This window comes from Xiphophorus maculatus, chromosome 8 (genome assembly GCF_002775205.1).
Source record: "Xiphophorus maculatus strain JP 163 A chromosome 8, X_maculatus-5.0-male, whole genome shotgun sequence".
Classification (NCBI taxonomy): Eukaryota; Metazoa; Chordata; class Actinopteri; order Cyprinodontiformes; family Poeciliidae; genus Xiphophorus; species Xiphophorus maculatus.
Genome location: NC_036450.1, coordinates 8,967,762 through 8,991,675, shown reverse-complemented (window position 1 = coordinate 8,991,675; position 23,914 = coordinate 8,967,762). Strand labels below are relative to the sequence as shown.

Here is a 23,914-nt window from a genome sequence, read left to right as displayed (position 1 = left end):
AAAATAATTATTGTTTGGTGCTTAATACAGCTAATCCACGACATGTGTAAAGGTATAGCCAACACTTTAATTTGGAATAGTTTCTGTTGAGCAGTTGGGAATGCAGCAGACAAAGCAGGGCCTTTTTTCCTCCCCCGCTGACAGACACAAAGCTATAAAATTTACACTCTGATAGGAGTTACAGACTCTTTGGCGCCTCTCCCTCGTACCTGGCGCGGCCCAAGACGAAGTCGTCCGCCCTTTCACTTAGATAAAAGCCAGACATCGGAGCTGAGATGGGGGAAGTCCCAGGATCTCTGGGTGTTGAGGGAGTTTCTGATTGGTCAAAGAACGGAACGCCTTGGCTGCATATATTAAATAGGGAAACACCTTTTTACTTTAAGATTCCGTGTTAAGAAAAAACGAGAGAGTTTTTTCCATCTTTTTCTCTCCACGTTGGGCGCCTTTGTCTGTCTTTTGTGTTTCGTGTGTGTCTGTTTTCCCCTTGTCTGTATAAAATGTATATCTCTGTATCTCTGCAGCTTTGTTGTCGATTGTTTTTGTATGAGATTAAACTTCGTGATCTGTGACGTCAACACGTTTTGTTGTTTCGTTTTAGCAGCACGCGGTCGCTCCACGTCGCCCACTGAGAGCGTCACTCGCCAAGGACTCGGAAGATCCCGGGCAAGATTAAAGAGGAAAAGAGCCAAACGTTTTGTCCAATGCTAGCATAAAATGATCCTCTTTTTAATACTTCCCAAAGGAAAGTAGGAGTATGAAAGAGCTTGCTAAAGGACCCACCAGTAAGGAGGGATTAATCAAACAGGCATGTGGGATCCATTTTTTGGATAGTGCCACAAACAGCCCAGCATAAAACAGAGCTTATAATGTTTCTACCTTCAACTTGTCCTCCAGGTGTTGCACTCAGACACTAAATAAACTCACCATCTTCATTTAAACACAGTTATTTTCAAATGAGCATTATTAATAACTTGGATACAGATGTTTTCTCCATAGATACTTGCTTGCTTATTATAATTACACAAAATGTGCCAGCACACCCTTCAGGCTTGATCAGGGTTCCTAAGCACAAAATGAACGAATATGAGCATTTCCAGGTTTGGAAACGTATGGGAGGAGAAATTAGTGAAAAATGTATGGATTTACATATTAATCTTTTTATTCCATTGTGTAAATCTTGCTGTATCTTTCAAACAAGTCATTGGGATAACATTTCAGTCCATAATGTTTCATATGTAAAGCCTAATCCCTGTAGAAACAGTAATTTATCTAAAGAGAACTTTTGGACTTAAAGTATAAAATTAAACTAAGAACTAGACTCCATTAGATATTCATCATTTTAGCCATCAACCAAACCCCCTTTTTTTCCAATGGTTAACACATTTTTATACTACAGATAATTAAACTGCTTAGGCACAATTCTATCACATTAAACTTAAAAATGGAAGAAAAAAAGAGTCATAAAAGAGAAAAGAAAACCAGGTTTATTAATAACATCTGATCAAACAAAACAAATATATAGACAATATGCTGTAGGCTCGTTAGTAAACATTCTCATACAATATCATTATTATTAACATGAGCGTAAAACAAGTGCATGATAAATAATTTTCGTCATATAGGTCATCTAAGGCGTTTTATATTATCTTCATGGCAGGGCTCCATACATTACTTCAGCAGCTGATTCATTACAATGACCCATTTAATAAAGAAGTGAAACATCGATCCTCCTGCCAAACAAAAAGTCACTGTGCAAGGCTTCAAAGGAAAAAGAAAAAAATGCAAACCTCATCATCATCTCATTGGTAAATAGCAACTTTTTTTTTTCTTTCCAGTGTTCACATATTCACAACACATCCATAGTGTTTATAACAGGTTTTCTCCCAATGTCCACACATGTAAGGCTGCAGGCACTTGTAGCACCAGTAGTAAATATCACACCTTCAAAGAGTGTGTTTCAAGGTGGTGTACAGTATCAGGGGTGAAATAAATCATGATACTTGGAATGAACATGCTTTCGAGTTTGATATTACCTTAGTGTTGGAATACTGTAGTTATGGTTCATACAAGGTCCATTACCTTTGTATTTATACAAGTATTTAAACATATCTAATATGATGTAAGGAAGGTGCCTAACAAATATGTCAAGATAAATCATTTGCCTAAAGACAGATTGTTATAATAGTCTGTCTGCAGACAAGATGAGCTTCAAAGTCACATTGTCTGCTGCCAAGTCTGTGTCTGATAGACTCAAGTCAGAACACAAACAGGAAGGAGGCTGTCTAAGCAGCCAACAGGGAAACTCGTGTTTTGAAGTGGACCACCATTATTAATTCCCCCTGCATGTCCCTGGCATGTCGGGAATAACAAAAATGTGCCGATAGCCGTCACTGGACAGTTTGCTGCTTGTTTTGTGCTGCATTTCTAAGTTAGTGCTACTTTCCAAGAGATTTGTGTCCCCTTTGTTATAAATATGTCAGGAAGAAAATACTGTACATATATATTATGTTAAGGCAGAGGCTTCTGGGTATTTTATTTCCATAATAACATTTTGCAACACCAGCCTGTGTCCTTACATCTGGAGTGCATGTTGGCAACAATTTTCAAAACTTTTTTTTATTTACAGGATAAACAGCTTTTCTGATTGAATTTTTGGTCACGTGCTCCAGTTAGCATATATCTATGTAAATGCATAACAAAATTCATAACAAAATTCCTGAACAGTTTGTGCTCTGACTTTTTAAGGTGACCCAATCAATGCTTCCATGTATAAATCAATGTTAACTATACTAAGTCAGGTAAGCTCTATATGAATCTGATCTGCTGCATGTACATTTCTGTACTTTTCCTTGCATGATGAAGGGATAAAATGTTATGAAATAAAGCAATAACTTATCATTTTAAGCAGTGGTTATTTTCTTCTTTCGAACAACAGCAACTCTGCCTCGAGAAGAAACAATTTTAGATTTATATCAAATTCTCATCTTTATGCAAGTTTCACTGTTAAGCATGAAAATAGGAAAGATCATTGTAGATAACCTAAACAGTGAAATAATATAAATATAAATAACTGACCTTTAAAGTAGCCTGAACCTCTGAGTTTCAGAATCTAAACATATAACATTACTTGGTCAACTCAAATTATATCCAGCAGTCAAATAGCTTGGTGCAATTTGGTTCATGTTTGAAAATAAATGCCATCATAACTTGTGCCTATAAAACTACAATTGAATGAAACTACCTAAACTAAAAACTTGTAGAGCTCCATTGATTTGGTTCCATTAAGTACTGTTTTTTTTTAGACCCCTTAAAAAAACAAAACAAAAAAAACAACCAACATAAAACTGCTGCCCCATCATTGCCTGGGAGGGTTAAATGTTTTGAGACACTCTTACTGGCCTGGAAATCCAAATATTTTCAGGTAGAATTAAGCAAAAATTCTCTGCCTTACAATGTTTCCTTCGTGCCTCAGTTCTTCTCGATTTAAAATGTGTGTTTGAGGTTTATATTTCCATGTATGACCACAAAGAGGGGTGCTTTCTTTAAATAATCATTGTAGACAGCAGTAATGCACAGAAAATAAAACAACAATATGACAGTGAATTCCCGACTACTTTAAACCTAAAAGCTAAATCTAAGCTAAACCAAAAGGGTCAATCATGACAGAATCAACCTTTTTCTTAACATTGCCTCAGTGATGAGTATTTCACAGAAATACAAGTTTCTTCACTTGTCCTTTCATCTTCCACTGAATAGCTGTGATTCACATAAAGCTTTAAGAAGTTCACATCAACTATATCTCAATATGAGAGATCAGCCAAAGAAAGAGGATTAATTGTGATGACCTGTTTGGGTATTGCTCAGACGGTTGTTTTCTTAATGGCTTGTTTGAAACGGATTTGTAGGCGTCTTCAGCTGCTCTTGTTGACTGAAGGAGACGTTCGGAGGCTCCCCGCTGGGGAATCCTCTCTCCTCCTGTTCCTCATCCTGAAAGTCAGAGATGAGATAAAATGCAGGGTTAAAAATGGTCCAAAAAAAAAAAAAAGACCAAATAGTCTTGTGAAAATCTCCACCTGTGCTGTTCATTTCAATAAGCCATTTTCTTCATCTTTATGTGGACTAAAAGGTTTTACAAATTATTTAAATAGTTTAAATAATTATTTAAACAGCTTTTTCCCACTTGCCATAAGACTGCTGAACTCTTAACTGGACTGCACTCAAAAACTGGTCTCCACTTCATACCTTGCACATGTACAGAGCTAAATAACTTCTATTTTACTGTCATTCCTGCACTTTATATTTTATATTTAGATTTATATCCCAGAGTAACCTCATAACATTAGAACCTCAAAACATTGTTCTGAGCCGTATGCAACGAAATTTCGTTCTGTATACACCCTGTGCATGCAAAATGATAATAAAGTCAGTCTAAGTCTAAGTCTAGTTAAACTTTAATTAGTGACCAATCAGAGGAGAGTGGAACTTTTAGCTGCTTTCATTCACTATTGATAAGTTTCACCCAACAACTGCACTGCTTCATAATGTAATGCTTTCTGCTGACACCTAACAATGCTGGTCAGAACAGGAGTATCCATAATGTCTTATAACATGATGCGAGAATGTAAAAAAATAAATAAAATAAATAAATAAATCTAATTATTTATGTTGTACAAAGAAGATTTTAAAAAAGCTGTCTTTGCCAGAAATAATGAATACACAGGGTAATAAAAAGTGAAATTATAATTTTAAAGGAAACAGTTTAGCATGTGAAGCATATTTCAAAAGTACTGTGATTAAAGAAAGGGATGCTCCAGAGTTATTACTAGAAGTCCACACCGTGTCAGCCGTCTCCTCCCCTTCAGTGTGCTCCCCATAGTGACCATACATCTCCACATCAGAAAGTGCACTCTCCAATGCTTCCTCTTCATAGTCAGTCTGATAGTCTGACTCTTCTGGGGAGGGGAAACAGTGGAGGACAGAATAAAAGGAAGCAGGTTGTGGGTGAAAAAGAAAATATTATGTGAACTGTGGACAAGATACATGCAACTGATTTAAAATGTTTAAAACCCGTGAATTCAAATAGTAACAACAGACACAATGAGGGTTGAGAGAAGAATTTACCAGCTCAGGTAGATAATTTTTTTGTATTTTTTTACAGAAATGCCTGATTTAAAGAATCAAAACACATTTTTCTTTTCTTCTGTGTCTACTTTCTCATTAAGATATAATAACAAAAAAATCCTTTCTCTGTGCACACCCAGTTCTAATGGATACAGCAGTTAATTTGATCTTTTCAGCAAAACATGTCAGCTGATGGATAAAAAAAAACAAAAATAAAACAGAAGAAGTGTAGAGATGTAAAAGATCCATCTACCAGACAGAATGTCAACACATTTTTAGAAGAATCATGATGTGTTGCTGAAAGTGGCAGTGCTGAATTATGTGTCAGGAGTTTTACCATCCACCACCGCAGGCTTGACAGGCTCGATGCGAGACACGATTTCTGCAAGGTCAGTGAAGGAAGCATTGGGACATGTCACCACCTGAAAGACACACAAATTCAACTCATAAATAGCAGAAATTATGTTTTTTTAGCTTAGTTTTTATTTTTTGGACCAGACATTTTAAGCCTCAAACCGTCATCTAGCCGTCAGCCATTTTTTGGCAGTCTAATGTGACATGCAAGGGATAAATTTGACCGACAACCTGATGACAATGCATCTTCGTTTTGTTTTGCGCTCGGAGTCCTCACTTGTCACTCAAGGCTTTCCTGACCAAAATAATGCACAACTTTAAGTAATAACTCAATCCAAAAGGAGTTCAAGCAGGAAATACCTAATCGATACAAATGTATTTGCTGGAAAGAACAGAAGTACGGATCAGGACTGGAAGATAAAACAAGTCAGCTCCCCATAGATGAAATGAACAGAAACTCTCAGCTATGACTTTTGTGACTGGGGAACAGAGATGCTCATTTAAGATAACATGCATGGATCACTGCATCTGTTGTTAACAAGAACTGTAATCCCTCATCTTCGTACTCCATCTGCAGGTTCCATCTGTCTGTGCAGCATGAAAGTGGTACATAAATCCAATGGAGTCTGCAAAAAGCTCTTGCAATCATGTCACGGTGAAGACGGAGAAAAATATTAACGTAGTTTGAATATTTTTGCTAGATTTTTAGCTTTCCCTTGTCACCATTCTGTATGTAAACATCTGATTTTGAATACATTAATAAATAAATCTCGGACACATTCTTTGTCTCATTCTTTCAGCATTTAGCCAATTCTAACCGACCTAAAACAAGAGAAGTTTGGTCTGATTTCATTTCAGACACCGGGGGCAAAAAAAAGCATGTCTATTTTCATGTGCATATAAACTTCTGGTAAGATTACATACCAGAAGTTTACTGTATGTGTGAAAGGTTGAGATGAAATAACCAGAAGCTGTGAAGACATAAATGTGCAAAATAGTTGAAAAACTTTTGCTGTTGCCACCAAATTCTTACCAACAATATGGTGAGAAATTTCTTAAATGCATAATCCATATTTGTTTAGCTTCCTTAAAAGTTGCATAGAAGACAGAACAGAACTAAAACTTATACCAGTTGTAAACATTTAATATTCAAAATAGGATCTCATTAACCCAGTTTTTTTAAATCAAATCTTCATGTTTTGTTTCTATAGCAAAGTATTTTTTATTTGCCTTGAATTTTTTTAAGCAACATGATTTTTAAAGGGAAAGACATGCATTATTTTTCTTGAGATACATCCTACAAGACGATCTGAAAATAGCAAGACATCATTAAATGTCTGTGTGGGAAGGCTGTTGTTTTAAAGAATAAAAATGGGAGTTGGTCAGAAGACAGCATCACTGTTCAAATCTGAAACCCTAACAATAGCTCCATTCTTGCCTTCATTTTTAAATAAGGTGCATAAGTTTTCTGCTGTTTTGTTGCTGCTGAGTTTTGAACATGTCAATTCTGCTCTCATTTTATTGCACATGTAACTGCAGCACTTTGAAGTTAATTTGTCACTGTCTTATTTTGTTTTGTAAGGATGTAGCCTCTTCTAAATAGTGATAGAAGTCAGATCCAGAGAGGATTTTTTTTACATCAAGAGTGGGACTCAACAAGATGGAAACTGGTTTTCATTAATGATTTTTGTCTGAATCTAACGAATTTCACATTATTTAATTGAAATGTTTAATTGTGATTATATTTGATGAAACAAATAAATATCAAGATGCAGACATCACCAAGATTCATTGTGGGAATATTGTTTCATGTTTCAATAAACATTTTTTAATAAATTGTCATCAAGGAGAGAGAACGTTTTCTTACTTGTGGAAAATTAATATAATTATTGAATGTTCATTTCGTTGCAGAAATGGTATAGAAGTTTAACCTCCGCTGCTCCAAATAAAAACTAATTTATCACAAATTTAGTGTGTGCTCCATACATCACTTCAACACTTCCCATGCTTACATTGCTCTTGCTTTGGGTGTTGCGGCTCTCCTCTTGGTGCCTGTCTTTCATCATCTTCTCCACGACACCGCTCCGCCTCCACACATCAAACACGGTCTTGCCATGCTGGTAGCCCACTTCCTACAACACACAAATATTCACTAATCTGAAAGAATATATCATAAAAACCCACCAGGCAATCTTAGGATTGAAAAGAAACCAGATTTTACAATCCATAACCAGTAGAGTGTTAGTTTAAACAAAAAGCCAAGTGTGTCTCAAACTTACAGCTATCTCATCGAACTTGCCAAACTCCAGAGTCCGATATCTGTCAATTGGCGGCCTGATGTACTCGCAATAGTCGCTGCTTTTAACGGACTCCAGATGCCTCACGCAGCATACGTACGCCAGCCGAGTCTGAATCTCTGCCATGTTCAACACCTGTTGAAATCAACTTGAAGCTCAAACAAAAAACCCACCTCCATAAATATCTTCATTGTTATTCATAGATTTGGTTTATTTCTTGGCAACCTCCTCCCACCGTTTGTTGGGTTTTTATTCGTTAATCAATTCATCACCTTCACTTTCTCCGCCAGGGGGTTCAGGCGTTTCCATAGCACCCACCAGCCTGAGAGCGAATCGCCGTAATTAGTGAGGTTGGTTTCATCCCGGCTGCCCACGTCAATAGCTATCACCACCTTGGCCCCCATGGAGCGCGCCACATCAGCTGGGAAAATCGAAGGTAGCCCAAGTAAAAAAGGAAAGAAAAAAAGGAAACACATATTGAGGTACAGAAAGAACATTTGTAATATGTTGATAACTGAAAGGGTGAGCTTAACAAACCAGGCAGGTTGTTGATGTAGCCCCCATCCATCAGCAGGTGTCCATCTTTGGGGTCACAGAGAGGGGGCAGATATCCTGAGAGAGACATGCTGGCTCGAACGTACCGCCACAGAGAACCTAAAACAGAAAACAGAACATTTTATTTAACTGTATTTTAAAAATTACATACAGGGACCACTGCATTTATTGAGTGGTAAACGTGTGCAAAAAGCTTCAATATTAAATATTCCCTGAAATAATGTGTATTTGAGAAGATTTATTCAAGCAAAAACATATTTTAAGATTTTTTTTTTCCTTAAAGTCACCATTATTGGCAACAACTCTTATAAAAACAAATATAATATATATATATAAAACTATATTAAGAGTACACAAATAAATCCACTTAATCAGAGCATCTTGGAAATTATAATTAGTAAACCACACCAAGGTTGATCTTAAATCAAGAAAAGCTAAAACTAAGCAACTACTTCCCTACACTTCATCAAACCTACAATTAAATAAATAAAATATATTTAGAAAATCAAGTGAAACTTTGACAAATAAAACTAGACAGTGCATAGCAATAATTATTGCATAGCAATAATTTTGTTTAAGGTTTTTGTTCATATCTTTCATAGGGATGCTGATAATTGTGCTGGCCACAAACTGTGTTTAAAGCAAAAGCCACTAAACTCGAGTTGGATATAATGTTTATAAGTAAATACAGATTAAACCACCTTTATTTGCAGGCATTGCCTAATGAAGAAACATTTCCTGAACTTTTGATTTGGGTAAATCTCCAAGCAAAGAAGACCCAACAAATTAATTAATACAAAAGAGAAGAGAAAATGAGAGAGAATCAAACACACAAATTCAATACTTGCCATCAGTGTGTACTCTCATGGCTGAAGCACTAATGTCAGTAGTAATATTAAAATATGGGATCCAAAGGTCCTGCATTTAAAAAAATATTAAATAAAATAATTAGAACAGTATAAAATAACATATAAGATATACTGTATACGTCCATTTTCTAGCTCACCTCAATCTGTTTGCTTTGAAACACTTTACTGATGCTGGAGTTGAAGCCAGCACCAGTAAACATGGAGGACATAGGATATGTGAAATCCCAAACCTTCTTAAATGTTGAGGTCATTTCCTTTTGGAGAAGAGTAAAAGACATATTTTCATTAAGTAATGACAGTATTTGTCTTGCCACAAGCAACTATTTTCCTTTTTTTAACCGACTATTTTACAAACCATCTTTTCATAAATGTTATTTTTAACACCCAAGATGGCCACTGCTTTTTACCAAAACACATCTAGATGATATGAAACCACATAAAAAAGGTCAGGAATAAAAACTGTATTTAAAACCTTGCCTGCAGTCTGCTGTCTCTAGGGACAGATGAAATGTTAAAAAAATCCTAAAGAGTGAGGGATTTTCAGTTCACATTAGCAGGAAGTGGAAACTTTACTCAGCTTCTTGTATGCTACTTTAATCAGTTAATCTGAACAACCTTTCGTCGACTCAGGTTGTTCAGTTCAAAGATACAAGTTATCTGAACAAAAGGTTTAGACACTATTAGTCACACCTGTAGCAAAGATCATTTTAAAATGTCGAAGAGCCTTGAACAACATCTTACTGCAGCAGCTGGTAATCACAAAAGTTCCTGAAACGATTGAGGTTTTTGATATTGTGCTTGCAAAAAATAAGAAAAAAAAGCTCCTGTTACAAAATAGTTTAAATATGTACATGTTTCTTTAAAGCACTGAAATAATCACTTGATTGCTGTGCTTCAGCTGCCTGGTTAAAAATAGTAATACGCTATAAACAGTGAGCAGGATGTTGGTAACCGAGTCGATATTTAATGCACAAACAGAAGAACAAACAAATGTAGCTGATGCTGAATACATCTCTTCTATATGTTTATTTGCACCTAAAGTACAATTTGAACATAAAGACATGGCAAAAGTTTCATGGAACCCCAGATGTATGAAAAAGCTCATCATGTAAATCAATGTACAAAGTAATAAGAACAAAGGTAAAAATAACTGGACCAGCAGGGAGTCTGAACTGAATTTTTTCCATGTATTCAAATTAAATCTTTACTAGGGGTGCCAATAAATGTAGCAAGCAATTTAGCAGTGAATTTTTTTTATCAAATTGCAAACAAATATGTATACATGTTCTCTTTCCACATTGACAATCCAAACTGTCTAAAGGCCAGACAACACTGCGACAGTGTTAGATTTTATTGTAATCTACATGAGCATAGCTCATGTAGATCGGTCTCACCATTGCCCATTCTCTGGCTCTTATCCTCATGCGGCTGAGGCTGCGGTCCTCAGCATACAAAGCCCCCATCAGCGCTCCAATCGAAGTCCCACCGATCAGGTCCACTGGGATGCCGGCCTCACACAGCGCTCTCATGATCCCCACTTGGGAGCAACCCCTGATTAGGAGACGGAGAAGATGAAACAGGACATTGACTCCCATGTGTTTGTGTAAAAAGACTGGTTGAGGAAATGGTTTACCTGGCCCCTCCCCCTCCGAGGACAAGAGCGATGGCATTACCCGTGAGAACACGAGCCAGACGGGAGAAGTCAGAGTGACGGTCTGCAGGCTTCTCAAACACACGCTGGTACAGCTCCAACTGCAAAAACAGCAAAGAAACGAAAGTTAAGAGAAACGAGTGAATAAATGACGACGGTAATGTAGACTGAGAATGCTGAAGCGCAGCTGGGCCAAATTGGACTACGTAAGGTGCTTCGATAGATGAAATATTCCAACCAGCTTGGGGAGGCTCCTCTTAGAGAAGACCCTTCTGGGACAGGAGAGGTGGAGGTGCCTGGAGATCCAACTTCGCATGTTCAGCCAGTTCACAGTTCCTTGGGGAGGAGGACCATCTTCTCGGTGCAATAACACCAGCTGCTTCTGGGCCCGCACTGCACTTCCTTCTAACATGCGCTCCAGCTGAGGGGGGAGAGAGCCATCGAGCACAGATGTTTCAGAACATTTTACATTTGACACTTTTTCCTGTGTGATGTCAACACAGATGGATGAGCACTTGGTGAAAAAAAGTTTGGAAAACTTAACAGAGGTAAACAGGCAGAAATAGCATTTCTGCTGGTAAATTGTCATAAATAAAGCATGGATCTATATGATCGATTTGTAACAGGTAATCCTTAGATACTGAAGTTTCTTACATCAGCCCAAAACCACATGTTATGACTGACTTTTCTAAATAACACTTAATGCCACTGCAAATTTAAAAAAGCATGCTACCCTCCATGTGTTTTTCCTTTTATCTAATCAACTCCTTAATGAACATTTTGATTAAAGAAATCAAGATAATGGTCTGATCAGATTATTAGCAAATTACCCCCTTCTGCCTCTGCTGAAGATAGTGTTAAGATCAGGATGTGATTTTTTTTTTTTTGTAGAGAAGGTGTTTGCCCCAAAGATAAAAACCAAGCCAAAGATATGACTCATTCTGATTTTGGATAAATATTGATCCGTCTTTCAATTTCTGCTTCCATTTCCTGGTCAGCAGGGGCACATTCCTTTTTCCGCTCCCCTTTAGAGGAGATTACCTCTCTTTCGTCAGTCCTACATGCACTTTAAAACATGGACTCTCTTTCACAGCATCCGTCCAATCTTTGCTCATTTCTCAAACATAATTAGGGGTTAAACACAAGTCACCCTGAACCGATTCAGCCATTACAATGGTTAAACAAGAAGGCCACAACCTGATTCGACTGAATAATGGTCAGAAGTGGCCTTCATATTACATTAGACAGTCATCGATGGTAGAGGTGATTGTTATATTCAGATTTCTTCTTAATATAAAATCCAGAAAATTTCAAAAAATGACACTATGAGGATCCTAAGCAAAACTGAGGAGGAGAAACTGTCCTAAACTGTCCTTCTACAAGATGTGTTACTACTACTTTAAAATATCCACTCGCATATAAAAAAAAACAAAAATGCAGAGTCAAGCTACTGCCAAAAATCTAAAGCACTGAGCACTTCTAGAAATAAAAGACTTTGTATAACCAACCTTTGAACTCAAACAACTTTGATTCTTTAGAGCACTGCTTGCAAGAACAAAGTTAGATGATAGAAATAATTCTGAGGTTCAGATCATGTTGACAAAATTAGTTACAATTTGAACACAATGTTCTCCATCAGTGCAGATCAGACAACTTTAACTTATGAATGGTAAGTATTTGACTCTGAAAGGTTCAGTTATGACTGATAACTATTAAAGTAGGCAATAAAACGACTTCACTCTAATTACAAATTACTATTTTTAAGTTGCTCTTGTTGGAAAAACAATTACAAGACAGACTTTACATTGTAATACAGCTAATGATAAAAAAAACAGCTATTAAAAACACTTTTTGCATGCATCAGTATGACCTCCATTTTCTCTCTGTTTGCAGTCAAGTCTTTCCATCTCACCTCCCCAACAGCAGGGTCTTGCTCCCCAAGTCCCACAATAATGATGCAGTCAGCCTGACGGATGCACCGCTGAGTCCACGGGGTCAATGTGTAGTCGGTTTGATACAGAACTATGCGATGTATGTCTTCTTGCTGGCCCAGCCAGCTGGACAGACGGTACTCATGGACACTAAAGACAAAGCGAGTCCATAAATAAAGTATACAGTAGATCCATTTTTTTTTTTGCCTCTTGTGTCAATAAAGCAAGTTTAAACATAATTGAGAGAGCAACAGCGGTAGCAAAGGAAATACTTTCCATATATCTAACGCATGTTCTGGGAAAACCTAAGGTGTAACAAATGTAAATATGAAACTCTCAAATAAACTTTAGTTTTGACATTAACATACCTATCCAGAGCTGCAGCTCCAAGCCTCTGCTTGATAATGTCACTTGTCAGCAGAAGAGTTGGTCCTGCGGGAGATCAAATTACATTTACCCGATCAATGTCTTCTCAAAGCAACTTCTACAGTAGATCCCAGAAGTCTACAGCCCCCTGTTAAATCTAAAACTTTTCTATGACCTTGCTCATGTTTCTTTGGGAGAAGAGCACCAGCATGCTACATCTCATTGTGGCAATATTCAGCCCCAGTATCTTACAAAGGTTCTTCTCATCTACCAGGTTAATCAGGTGAATTTAAAGGGAATTAATTATTTAAACTATTCGCTTAAGAATTTGCACACTTATGTAACAGGTTAATCACAGCTTTAATTCTTTTTATATTTTCCCTAATTAATATGTTAAGCAGTTCGCAATTTTTACATCAACTGTATACATGTGTGCCTATTTAATTTTTTTTCTTTAAAGACTTAAAAGCTGACTGTATTAAAATGAAAACTTTAAAAGGGTAAATTTTCTAGCTACATGCTGCATACAAAGCAATGGAGTCACCAAAACAAATCTGTCCTGACACGCTCAGTCACAGCTCAAACCAGTATAAGTGGTTAAAAGTCATTAACAGTCCATCGTCAGTAATCCTAACGAATCATGTTTCTATGGCTTTGTTATGTATACTGGAAATTTCCTTAGAGAAATAGCCACCTGCTTTCTTTGTGCTAACTTTTCACAGAACAAGATTTCCACACCAATTATCACAACAAATAGTTTTCTGCTTCAAGAGAAAGATTTCCTTTCCAAGAAGACTGACTTTGTGTCTTCCCCTTTTAGCTTGATTTCAATTTATAAACTAGTAATAACAATAGATGACATGGCTTAATTTTAATAAATACTTTACGTGGAATGACATAAGAGTAAAATGAAAGCATCATGTCAGTGTGACCTTTGTCTTACCTACAGCAATGAGGGCATGCTGCAGCTCCAGGGTGAAGGTAGTCAAAGGCACCTCTTCTGATACAGGCAGGACTGTGACAGTAGAGAGGTTGGAGGCTTGATTCCCCGCATCCCACTTGCTCCCTGGAGTGTGGAGTGCCAAGCTACGAGCTGAACAAATCATTAAATTGTAGACATGTCCCTCAATTAAACAAAAGCATCGACAAAACTCAATATCTAAGCAACTAAACATTCAGCATCACCATTGGTGTACTGTAACATCATGAGAAAGTAACATTATAAACCAAGCACACACCTGAAAGAGGAACATTGACCTGCTGAAGAATCTTTTGACCCAACAAATGGATCAACCTTGTGACGACCTATGAGATCAAAATGTTTTATAACCAGTTTTGCTTTTTAATAAAAGCATCAGTAAAACACTGATGAAGTAGTTTAGATCATGAGTACCTGTGGGAACCTCCTCTTGATGGAGTTGAGCGCCCCCTCTGGTAACTTGGCCAGTTCTGAATCTCGAACAGCGTGAACAGTTGTGGCTCGGTTCTGGTGGGTCAAGGCCTCCACCTATAGAGACATTTGTTGCTTTAAACAAAATCCCCACAAAATATCTCACAACTGCTGTATCTTGTATTTTTGCTATATCTTATCTTTCTCAAAGGCGATTAGTGTAAATATGGTGTAAATATGGTGTAGTATAGAGGTAGATTACTCTAACTTACTTTTCAAAGTGGCAAACACCAGAGAACCTATCATTCAAGTCAGGCAAAGTACTGCTGATCTTCATATGAAGGAAATGTTTCTCTCCAAAACTGATCACTACAGAATTTGAACTGAACTTGAACTGAGAAACAAGGTTTGTCTTGGCACCATGTGCAGTGAGGAATGCAAAACTCACTGTTGGAGAGTAGCAAATGTTTCAGAGTGAGATTATGCAATGTAATTAAAGCTAAATGCTTCAAGGATTTTTGAGCATCTTTTTACTCAAAACTGTGGAGCATCATGTGAATCGTACATTTCCATACTTGCACATTAGTAGAGAAAAGCTCTCAATTTAGGTCAACCCAGCACTGCTTGCAGTGATCAACATATTTCACTACTTGTTTGGTGCGACAACAATGACCTCAAAGACTTCCGTCTTCACAAAAATGTCACTACTAGTAAAATGTCTTGGTGTGCTTGAGTGTAGGCTCTCGGTTTGCCCAGAGCTTGTACCCTCTTATAATCTATAAGAGGCGTGGGCAGGTAGCCTATTTGATCTAAGGTCTATAACTCACCTAAACAAGTTAGAGGGGTGCCAAGGCACTTTACCCTTGCAGCATTTAGACCAAAGCAAACCACAGAAATTTCATTAAGAGCGCAGGAAATTATTAACTTATGAAAAAAAAACAAAAAACGCCTTATTCAGCTCCTTCAAGATATGAATCAGTTATACCTTACACACTCGTTTACTGTTTATGAGTCCTGTAATAGCACAGTGTGAAACAAAGTGAAAAAAGGAGCTGTAAATGAGTTGTCTTCATTTCATTTCATCAAGAAGAGCTGACGTCAATACACTGAGGCTAAATGTGTCTTTGAGTGCTAGACACCTCCACCACCTCCTTATTTTCACTACTACAACAGCTGCAATGACAGCTTTCCTCCTCCAAGTAGCAGTAACCATAGCATCCATCAGCACAGGTATTATTAGAAGCATTGTGGCAGAAACCCGTCACCACAGCAAGTGGGAGGGCAGGTGAGGCTAACTAAGAGGTTTAGCTTTAAAAAAGTAGCCCAGGTGTAAAAACTATAAACAGCATAGCCTTTAACACAGAGTTTAGCCATAAAGAGCAAAACTTGAATCTGGGGAGAATAAAACTTCAACGTGTAAAAAGTTGCACAGCTAAAATAAAAAGGGTTTGATTACTGATTTTTGAAAGTCATATAAATAAATACTTTTGAGATGCATTTTTAATAAAATGTTGTTTTTTTTCTAATTGACTGTTTTTACATTTTTTAAAATAATTTAATAAACTAAATGTAAATCTTGTTTTAAACAGCTGTATTTCCCCCACATTTATTTAGCACATTGGCAAGCAATACTGAAGTAAACATCAGTGTTACAACATCTAGTGTAAGGGTGTCCAAAGTGAGGCTCTTGGGCCCGTTTGTGGTCCTTGGAAAATTTTGTGACCCCCTATTAGTTGTTATGGAGATTTGCTACTCTCTGCTGCAGCTGTCTCACGGTAAACTCAGAAAAACATGCTTTCCTCTTCGTCACTGTACATATTGGCATTGTTTTAAAATAAAATTGATAAAAATAAAGATAAATTTTCCTTTTTTTCTCTGATTTTCCACATAAAAAAAAAAAAAAAATACTTTCTGCCTCATGTCTTACCACTCCAATCAGGTCACCACGGCCATACTCTCCTATCAGCTCCTTTTTGCCGTCGTCCTTCCTGATCACAGAGCGTAGTCGACCACTCAGCACTATAAACGTGCTATCTGATTTTTCCCCCTGCCTAGAAAAAAGTAAATTAAATAGCTTTAATTTAGTTAAATAAATCTTAATTAGTTGAATATGCTGAATTATTAACTTATTTTTTTGGGATGTTCATCTTTATCCATTCATTAATGTAGACAATGCTTATAAAAATGGCAAAGATTTCATGACAAAAACCTGTAAACAGCTCTGCCAGCCTCCACAGCCATCCAATCAAGGGCAAAGTCTATCTGTCTGATAAAAGACGACATCCGCCTGGAGACGGTGTGAGCAACATTCAGGGCTACTTTTGGCTCAACACGCATTATCCTAAAGAATTAAAGAAACAAAGGAATGGAGAAATTAAAGAATGCTATTAAATTATGAGCTTTAACACAATATGAGAGCATGATCGTAAACAGGACTGACTCGTAGAAGTGGGTTTTGGAAATGGAGAGGAAGCTGCAGTCTCTCTGGGCTCGAACCGTAAATATGAGAGGCTCTCCGGTCAACACAGCGAGCTGACCCACAAGCTCTCCAGGATGCGTCACAAACAAACGAGTTTCTTCTTCACGATCAATCATCCTCTGATAAACATGAAGGAGGCCGGAGATCACAAACTGGATGCTCACTTCCTAGAAAACAAACAGAAACGAGTCAACTTAGGGAAAATTTTTGAGTTTGAGAGTTTGATGATGGATGTTTATTTGACAGCAAAAAAATCTGCCTGATGTTTGTTTAAGTATCAACTGTATGTTGTCTTCTGCACTTTGATCAGAAGACCCAATAATCTAATGAAAGTATCACAAGGCAGATTGGCAGGACAAGTAAATGAATATGTAAATACAAAATATCTAACTTATGGTCTCTTTAAAAAATCCCTTGCAAAAAATGGTATGTTACATAAATTTAACACAAAAAAGAAAAGCACAATTATTTGTTGCAAGAGTGCTATTTTGAACTAAATCTTATACTCTTGGAAAGGGGTTTGTTTGAGCAGCAAAGTTGAACATGTGGGCTGTGCCAATTAACAAATAAATACCTGGCAAATCATTTCTACCCCTGAAAAAAAAAAACTTCTGAAATTAACTTGTATTTGGTGGTGTTTATTAGGTTGGATGATTGGAGTACGAACAAACATTTGAAAGTTCTTTTAATTCAACAAACAGTTAAATTAGTAGTGTGCGGGGGAATTGTACACAACCACAGCAGCCTGGCATTTCCTCCTCATCCTGGTCACCAGTCTGATCTCACAAAATGCCCAATAAGAATCAGAAACAGAAGGAGTCATTTGGTTCAGGCAGAGAGGATTTTCATGGATGTAATCCACAAACTTCAACTGTGCTGCTCAACTTGCAAACATCTCAACTCTCTTAAAAACATTTGTTTTCAGAGGCTTCTTACACAGTACGAGTTGGTTTATTGTGATTTCTGTCATACTGTCTTTAAAGTATGTTTTATTTTTGATTTTATTATCGTTTTTATTTGGTTTGATCTGTTTTGGTTATGCACAGCACTTTGGCTAAAATTTTTAATATGCTTTATAAATAAAATGGATTTGGATTTAAATCAACCAACTGGATTATATTTCAAATGCAGCATCATTTAGAGAAAATGTGTTTTTTCAAAAGTTAAAATGTCTTGGCAAACAGCTTTGCTAGACATTTTATTACCTCCTGTGATAAGTATAACTAAAAACAACTCAGCTAACGAACAGTGAACAGAAATTGAGAACAATCATAAAAATTAGTATAAAAAAAAGCTGTGTTTAAAAGTTTTCTCTAACCTGGTCTCCTTGACGAGCTACAACAGAACCAGCCTTAACATGGTGAAGGGTCACTCTGCCATCAAGTAAACTGGGGTCCTACAAAAAATGTTATTAAATTAACACCTTCATTACAACAGCATAAAAAAATAATATTTCATCTTAGAATAGGATGATATGAGATTCCCATTTATTGAGATGTCTTTGTATTGATACAGTTACCTGCAGCTGGATGACTCCCAGGAAGTCTTTCTTAGCAGCCTGGAGGAGAGTGCTGCTTTTACCAATGTTACTGACATCAGACTGCCCTCCGCTGTCAGTGTAGTGGAACACTTCAGACGGAGTTTGCTGCATCGTCACATTCTTCTTTAGAGCAGACTACAAAGCCAGACACCAGAAAGTCATTTAAATCAGACAATAACAGCTGTAGAGTTGTGAGGTATAGCAGCTTTCTGGTTAATATCACACCAAGCTTCTCCTGTCAGAGAAACATTAGAGCAAACATAAATGAGAAGTTAAACCGTAAAGTCTTACTTTCTGAGTAAGAGGACTGGATGGAGCCTCCTCTATTGTGACACGAGCTCGTTCACAAGCCATGTTAAGGTCATTTCCTGTTGTGCAGCATACCAAAGAAGAAATTTTACAATCATAATTTCTCTTAAAAAGAACGTGAAGGACAGAAAAAAATAATAAAGTGACCCACCTCCACAATCAGTGGGTGCAGAGACAGACCGCGACCTCCTACTGCTGTTTAGAGGACTATCCTTAACACTATCTTTTAAAATGAAAATAGTACGAGTAACAGGTCAAACAGGAAAAATTAAAAGCTTAATTTTAAATGTGTGCATGTGTAAGATCGTTATACCTGGTTCTGAAGTGGTCTCATTGGTTACAGGTGGAAACTCATCCTGGAAATGGTGACGACGAGCCATCTTTCCAGAATTTACCTCAGACATCACACTGTTTATATTGGACAATGGCACAGCCTGACTCTCCTGCCAAAGAAGAGATATAAGAAATAAATTCAGGTCTTTAACCTTCAGAAGCACATAGAATTGTAAGCTCCAAGAGCAGGGTCCATTCACAAATGAGTACACCAAACATAAAAAAAACTGATTTTGAAGAAAATGATTGGGAAGGTTTTTGGCTTTGTGCATACTACTGAAATTATCAGATGGTAAAAAGTCAGTAAACCAAAAGATTTAAAGGTCAGTAATCCCCATTTTTTGTGAAACGGTTGCATTAATTTTTATTCACATTTCCCTGACCAGGAGGAATGACGAAGTTGTAAAGCTGTGCTTAATGATCTGTAAAAGTAGCTTCCCTGTGTGTGATCTAGTGTGCAAATGCTTTTCTAATGTTTGTTATGTGTAATTTGATCAAACGCCAAGCTTAGGTATTCAGCATGAGCATCTCAGCGTGACTCTGTGTAAACACACAAATATGCGTGCACCAATTAATTTCCCTCCTACCGGATTGAAGAGCTCGGTTGTTAGGCCCAGATAGTTATGCAACGCCAGAAAGGTCACCCTCTGAAGTCGCACCATGATTATCTGCAAATCCAACAAAGTCAAGAATAATTAAACAGAGCAAGAAATGTTCTTCACAAGTTTGTAAATGCTTCTAATTTATGGAAATATATTTACATTACATATTAATTGTTATACTTTTTATACCTGGATGACACGAACAAGTGTCTCAGGGTATTTCTTAAAAACTGACTCAAAGGCTGAAGCAGATAAGCGCAGGATGGTGGAGCGAGTGGCAGCTCGTGCTGATACAGTCTTATACGGAGCTGGATAACCCTGAAAATAAGAGAGAAGACAAATTCAACTACAATAAAAACTCTGGAAATAGAAGAGAATAACCAACACGTGCTATTTTCCTGTTATTTTATATGTTTAACATTACTATACAGTCTATTCCATCTCTGGATGTACCTGAATTTTACCCTGCAGGTCTAATAAAAGCTTATTCTGTTGTAATCTACACATCAATGTTAAACTTGAACTACGTTTCAAAAGCTGCTTATGGAGTGGGTAACTACATGAAAATTGAAATAACTTCTCATGTAATTATATCTATACACTGAGCCATGCAATATATATTAACTCCCCTCAAACGTCTCTTAAATTTACAACCACAAACCTCACTGCATTTTAGTTTTATTGCTGTTTTTTGTGTTTGACTACTATATAATATACACCTGTGAATTGAAAAAAAGAGAATAAATGATAGAAAACTCTTAAGATCAAAGGTTGACCTGTTTTCAGAACACAGGCCATGAAAAGGTGGATAACTTCATGAAGGATATATACTTTTGGCAAGGACTGTATTTATACAGAATATACCATGAAAATGTTTCTCTATTTTTAACAATCATTATATAGTTTCATTATAAAACTGTGTACGCTTATTTTTTATAGCCTGATTCTCTCACTTTAATATCCCTTATAAGTGTTTCATAGTCTCAAATCTCTATTTTTTTAAATAGATAATCTGGATAGCAGAATCTCCACTCTGATATTACATATAGATATGTAATCTATATATAGATTACATATATATGTAATCTTACATATATATTGAGTTATAATCAAACAGTTCATGAAATTATGAGGTGTTGAGTAAACATATTATTTGTGATAATAAAATGAAAATAAAACTATTCAACTAGATTTACTCAAAGGAATGTGGGTGATCTAATTGAACTGATATAGTCAGATGAGCACACCAATGAGGACAGAAGCCAGTCAAATGTAAAATGAGACAATAAATAAGAGCTCACAGTGATGATGTCCAGAATGCTGAGCAGGCTGTGGACACTGTCTCCAGGGTGAACATCCTTCACCACTGGCTCAGTGCCATCCTTTAAAAGTAAAAGCATCCATAAAACTGAGTATTTGTTCAACATCTGCTTGAATATGCCATCAAAAAAAAATGTAGTCATAAAAAACTACATTTCAAAATATTCTATAATCCATATAGTTAGATGTTACTTTAGTGCCCTCTGCTGTTCATATTTATTAAGTGTTCCCAGTCATTTTTAAATCAATGTTTAAACAGAACATTGCAATCTAACAGTTGTTTGTAGAGTGATATATGTTGCACATAAGAAAACACATGACTGGATTACTGAAACCCAACTTAAATCCACTTTAACTATGAATATATTTTTAAAAAAGAGTTATTTGTAGTTGTTGGTGACATACATTTTCTTGAACACAGAGCTCAAGTCGACCATCCTGGACCACATATATACTGTCATCGTCATCTCCTGGTCTGAAAAGCACTTCCCCTTCTTGAAGCTCAACAAACACCATGTGGCGGCACAACTCCAGGAACAGAGGCTTCTCAAAGTGACCCAAGACTCTACAAGAAGTTAAACAAAACAAGCATTATTATACCGTCTAATAGGGAAACAACATTTTATAAGCAAAGATGTTGTAAAACTGTTTACCTAACATTTTTTAGCATATAGAGAACCTCTGAAGGAAGATTTGAACTCTGCACATCAAACTCCGTTAGATCTGCCTCGAGCAAAGATGAAGGAGGTTCCTTATGCTGCAGAGTGGGTGGGTCTTTACGGATCCTCAAGATTCTGTTAGAACAGAGAAATCGATTTAAGAGCAAGACCTGAAGGTTTTTTTTTTCACTGTAAATAACATGTAAAAATGTTGCAAACCTGCGAGCTATGCTCAGAACTTTGGTTCTTTTGCGTATGCGCTGAGGTTGCTTTGACACTGAAGATGAGAAGGGGGGAGGAGTAGAGGACAGCGTTTGAACCTTGAGCAGAGAAGACAGAGAGAACACAATCAAGTTTGCTGTTCTTTGAGACGTACACCAAATTACTGAAAAGCTTAAAAAATGAATTGCCTCAATATAGAGATCAAATTTTGGTTTCCTTTTGTCTTACATTACTTCTCTATTTCTACAGTCGCTGTGTCACACAAACATCAGGTTTATAGTGACATGTACAGTAATTTATTTAAGAAGAAAAAAAAATGTGAAAAGTAACCCAAGACCTAAGTAAATTAGAAAACCATAATCTGGCAAAATGTAAATATCTGTTTTCAGACATGCCAACAAAAATGTAAATAGAAAAAATAACCTTTCGCATTATCTTTCTTCCATAGAAAAGCACTTTATCTCGTTTTCGGAAACGATACTGGGGCACACCAGGCTGCTGCTCACCTTTGTCAGAGAATCAAAAAGTAAAATGCAGATACAATTACATTACAGTTCCTTCAGTGGGGAATATAAAATTGAATATTTATTTGAACAATATGTAATTTAGGACGAGTTTGGAAGACTCACGAGCAAGCTTGATTTTTCTGTAATAGAAGAGCACCACAATCCCAATCAGTACGACAGCGACCGCTGCTCCGATCAGTACACCTGTTAGCTGGATGTACGCAAGAAATAATGTGATAAATAATCCAAGCTAGCAATAAGATTTTAAACCAGTAAGGTCAGATTAAACACTGGTTGATTCTTTACCAGTATAAACATCAAGATCACAGAAAGTCAAGCATTAAGTTAGTATTTTATGCACAATGGTTCTGGCATGCACAGAACAAGGGAAATAAGAAGCAAACTGCTATGAAAAGTGTTGTCAGTTAATTATTATTCAATAATTCTTACCATCGTGGTTTGCATCCTCTCTTCCACAAACTGTTGAACTCGTGCCTTCAAAGCACTCCTGCTGCCCGTCAGCATCTAGACATATTTGATATTAGCGCTAGTTTGCATATCCAATAAATAAAAAAAAACACACATTGACTAAAGAACTCGAATGAATGTCTCTTCTGTCATAGGTATCAAAAGAAGTTGTGCTTTATGCATACCGAACTGGACCATTGGCACAGCTCCCTCTCATCTGCAGCACAGTCCATCCTGTGTAACAAGAATCCCAGTAAACGATTAGCCTCACACTTAAATAAAACGTGACCTACAAAAAAAAAAGGATATCAGCGTTTTAAAAAGAGAAGTCCCATTTTGTGAAGGTTTCTCGGTGCTCTGGAGAAATAGAAAGAAATAATTGAAAAGAGGAACCTGTATTTGAATATTAGCCTCATTCGGTAGCCCCCTCCAGTTTCATGAAATAAGTATATGATATGCTCATGTAATTAGGCAAACAAAGCGACTGACAGCTGATGATTTTCCGACGTGGTTAGAAAAATAAATACTATTAGCTTGGGTTATCATTAGCTAGCAGCTGCCTAAACAGGGTTTACCGTCTTGCTAGTGAAAGAAAATAACCAAATTCAATAGCTAATTTAACCATTACAGTTATCCGAGACAAACAGGAGTAACAATGCTTACTTTTATGGGATTTTCGAAGTGCTGGTTCCCATTATTTACATCGCTGAACAGACAAATTTGTTAGCAACGCGCTAACAAAGTTTTCTTTATGCTGTCAGCTGCTTTGACCCGCCCCTTTCTGCTGTTGCCTTGGTTTCGTTGAGACAGGTATCCAATAAGAACGAAGCATGTTTCACTATCGTTGAAATGGGAAGTCTCGTTCTAATTTTACAAGTTAGACGCCTCAGCAAGGTGAAGTCTGCTTATATTTTCACTTTTATTTTAACCAGAGCTAAATGG

At 36.8% G+C, this 23,914-nt stretch overlaps 1 protein-coding gene across 2 annotated transcripts; it reads right to left on the bottom strand.

Moving 5' to 3' along the window:
* Window positions 1-1,463: 1,463 nt before the first annotated feature.
* Window positions 1,464-23,749, bottom strand: LOC102217162 (patatin-like phospholipase domain-containing protein 7). Of its 2 annotated transcripts, none has more exons than XM_023338620.1 (36): window positions 23,636-23,749; window positions 23,158-23,261; window positions 22,955-23,029; window positions 22,628-22,715; window positions 22,422-22,504; window positions 21,996-22,096; window positions 21,771-21,911; window positions 21,523-21,682; window positions 21,099-21,179; window positions 19,987-20,115; window positions 19,783-19,863; window positions 19,176-19,305; window positions 19,014-19,085; window positions 18,845-18,921; window positions 18,533-18,688; window positions 18,332-18,409; window positions 16,975-17,180; window positions 16,744-16,875; window positions 16,462-16,585; window positions 14,538-14,651; window positions 14,383-14,449; window positions 14,088-14,237; window positions 13,147-13,210; window positions 12,760-12,928; window positions 11,086-11,268; window positions 10,830-10,948; window positions 10,591-10,747; window positions 9,334-9,450; window positions 9,176-9,245; window positions 8,310-8,426; window positions 8,045-8,193; window positions 7,755-7,907; window positions 7,488-7,607; window positions 5,459-5,543; window positions 4,837-4,952; window positions 1,464-3,987 (listed from the first exon to the last, which is right to left on the bottom strand). In XM_023338620.1, the coding sequence occupies exons 2-36, from the start codon at window positions 23,203-23,205 to the stop codon at window positions 3,877-3,879; spliced, it is 4,023 nt and encodes a 1,340-aa protein (XP_023194388.1). In that variant the 5' UTR covers window positions 23,206-23,261; window positions 23,636-23,749; the 3' UTR covers window positions 1,464-3,876. The 2 variants fall into 2 exon arrangements, with proteins under 2 accessions (XP_023194388.1, XP_005799750.2); XM_005799693.3 differs by having other exon boundaries at window positions 23,158-23,206.
* Window positions 23,750-23,914: the final 165 nt, after the last annotated feature.

What these genes read in the sequence shown, in the direction of transcription:
- LOC102217162 (XM_023338620.1), bottom strand. Translation starts at nt 23,205, where the DNA reads ATGGACTGTGCTGCAGATGAGAGGGAGCTGTGCCAATGGTCCAGTTCG. An exon ending in GTTCTGAGCATAGCTCGCAG is followed by an intron (nt 21,912 to 21,995) that starts GTTTGCAACATT and finishes CTGTTCTAACAG; the next exon opens with AATCTTGAGGATCCGTAAAG. An exon ending in TATATGCTAAAAAATGTTAG is followed by an intron (nt 21,683 to 21,770) that starts GTAAACAGTTTT and finishes AACTTCTTGTAG; the next exon opens with AGTCTTGGGTCACTTTGAGA.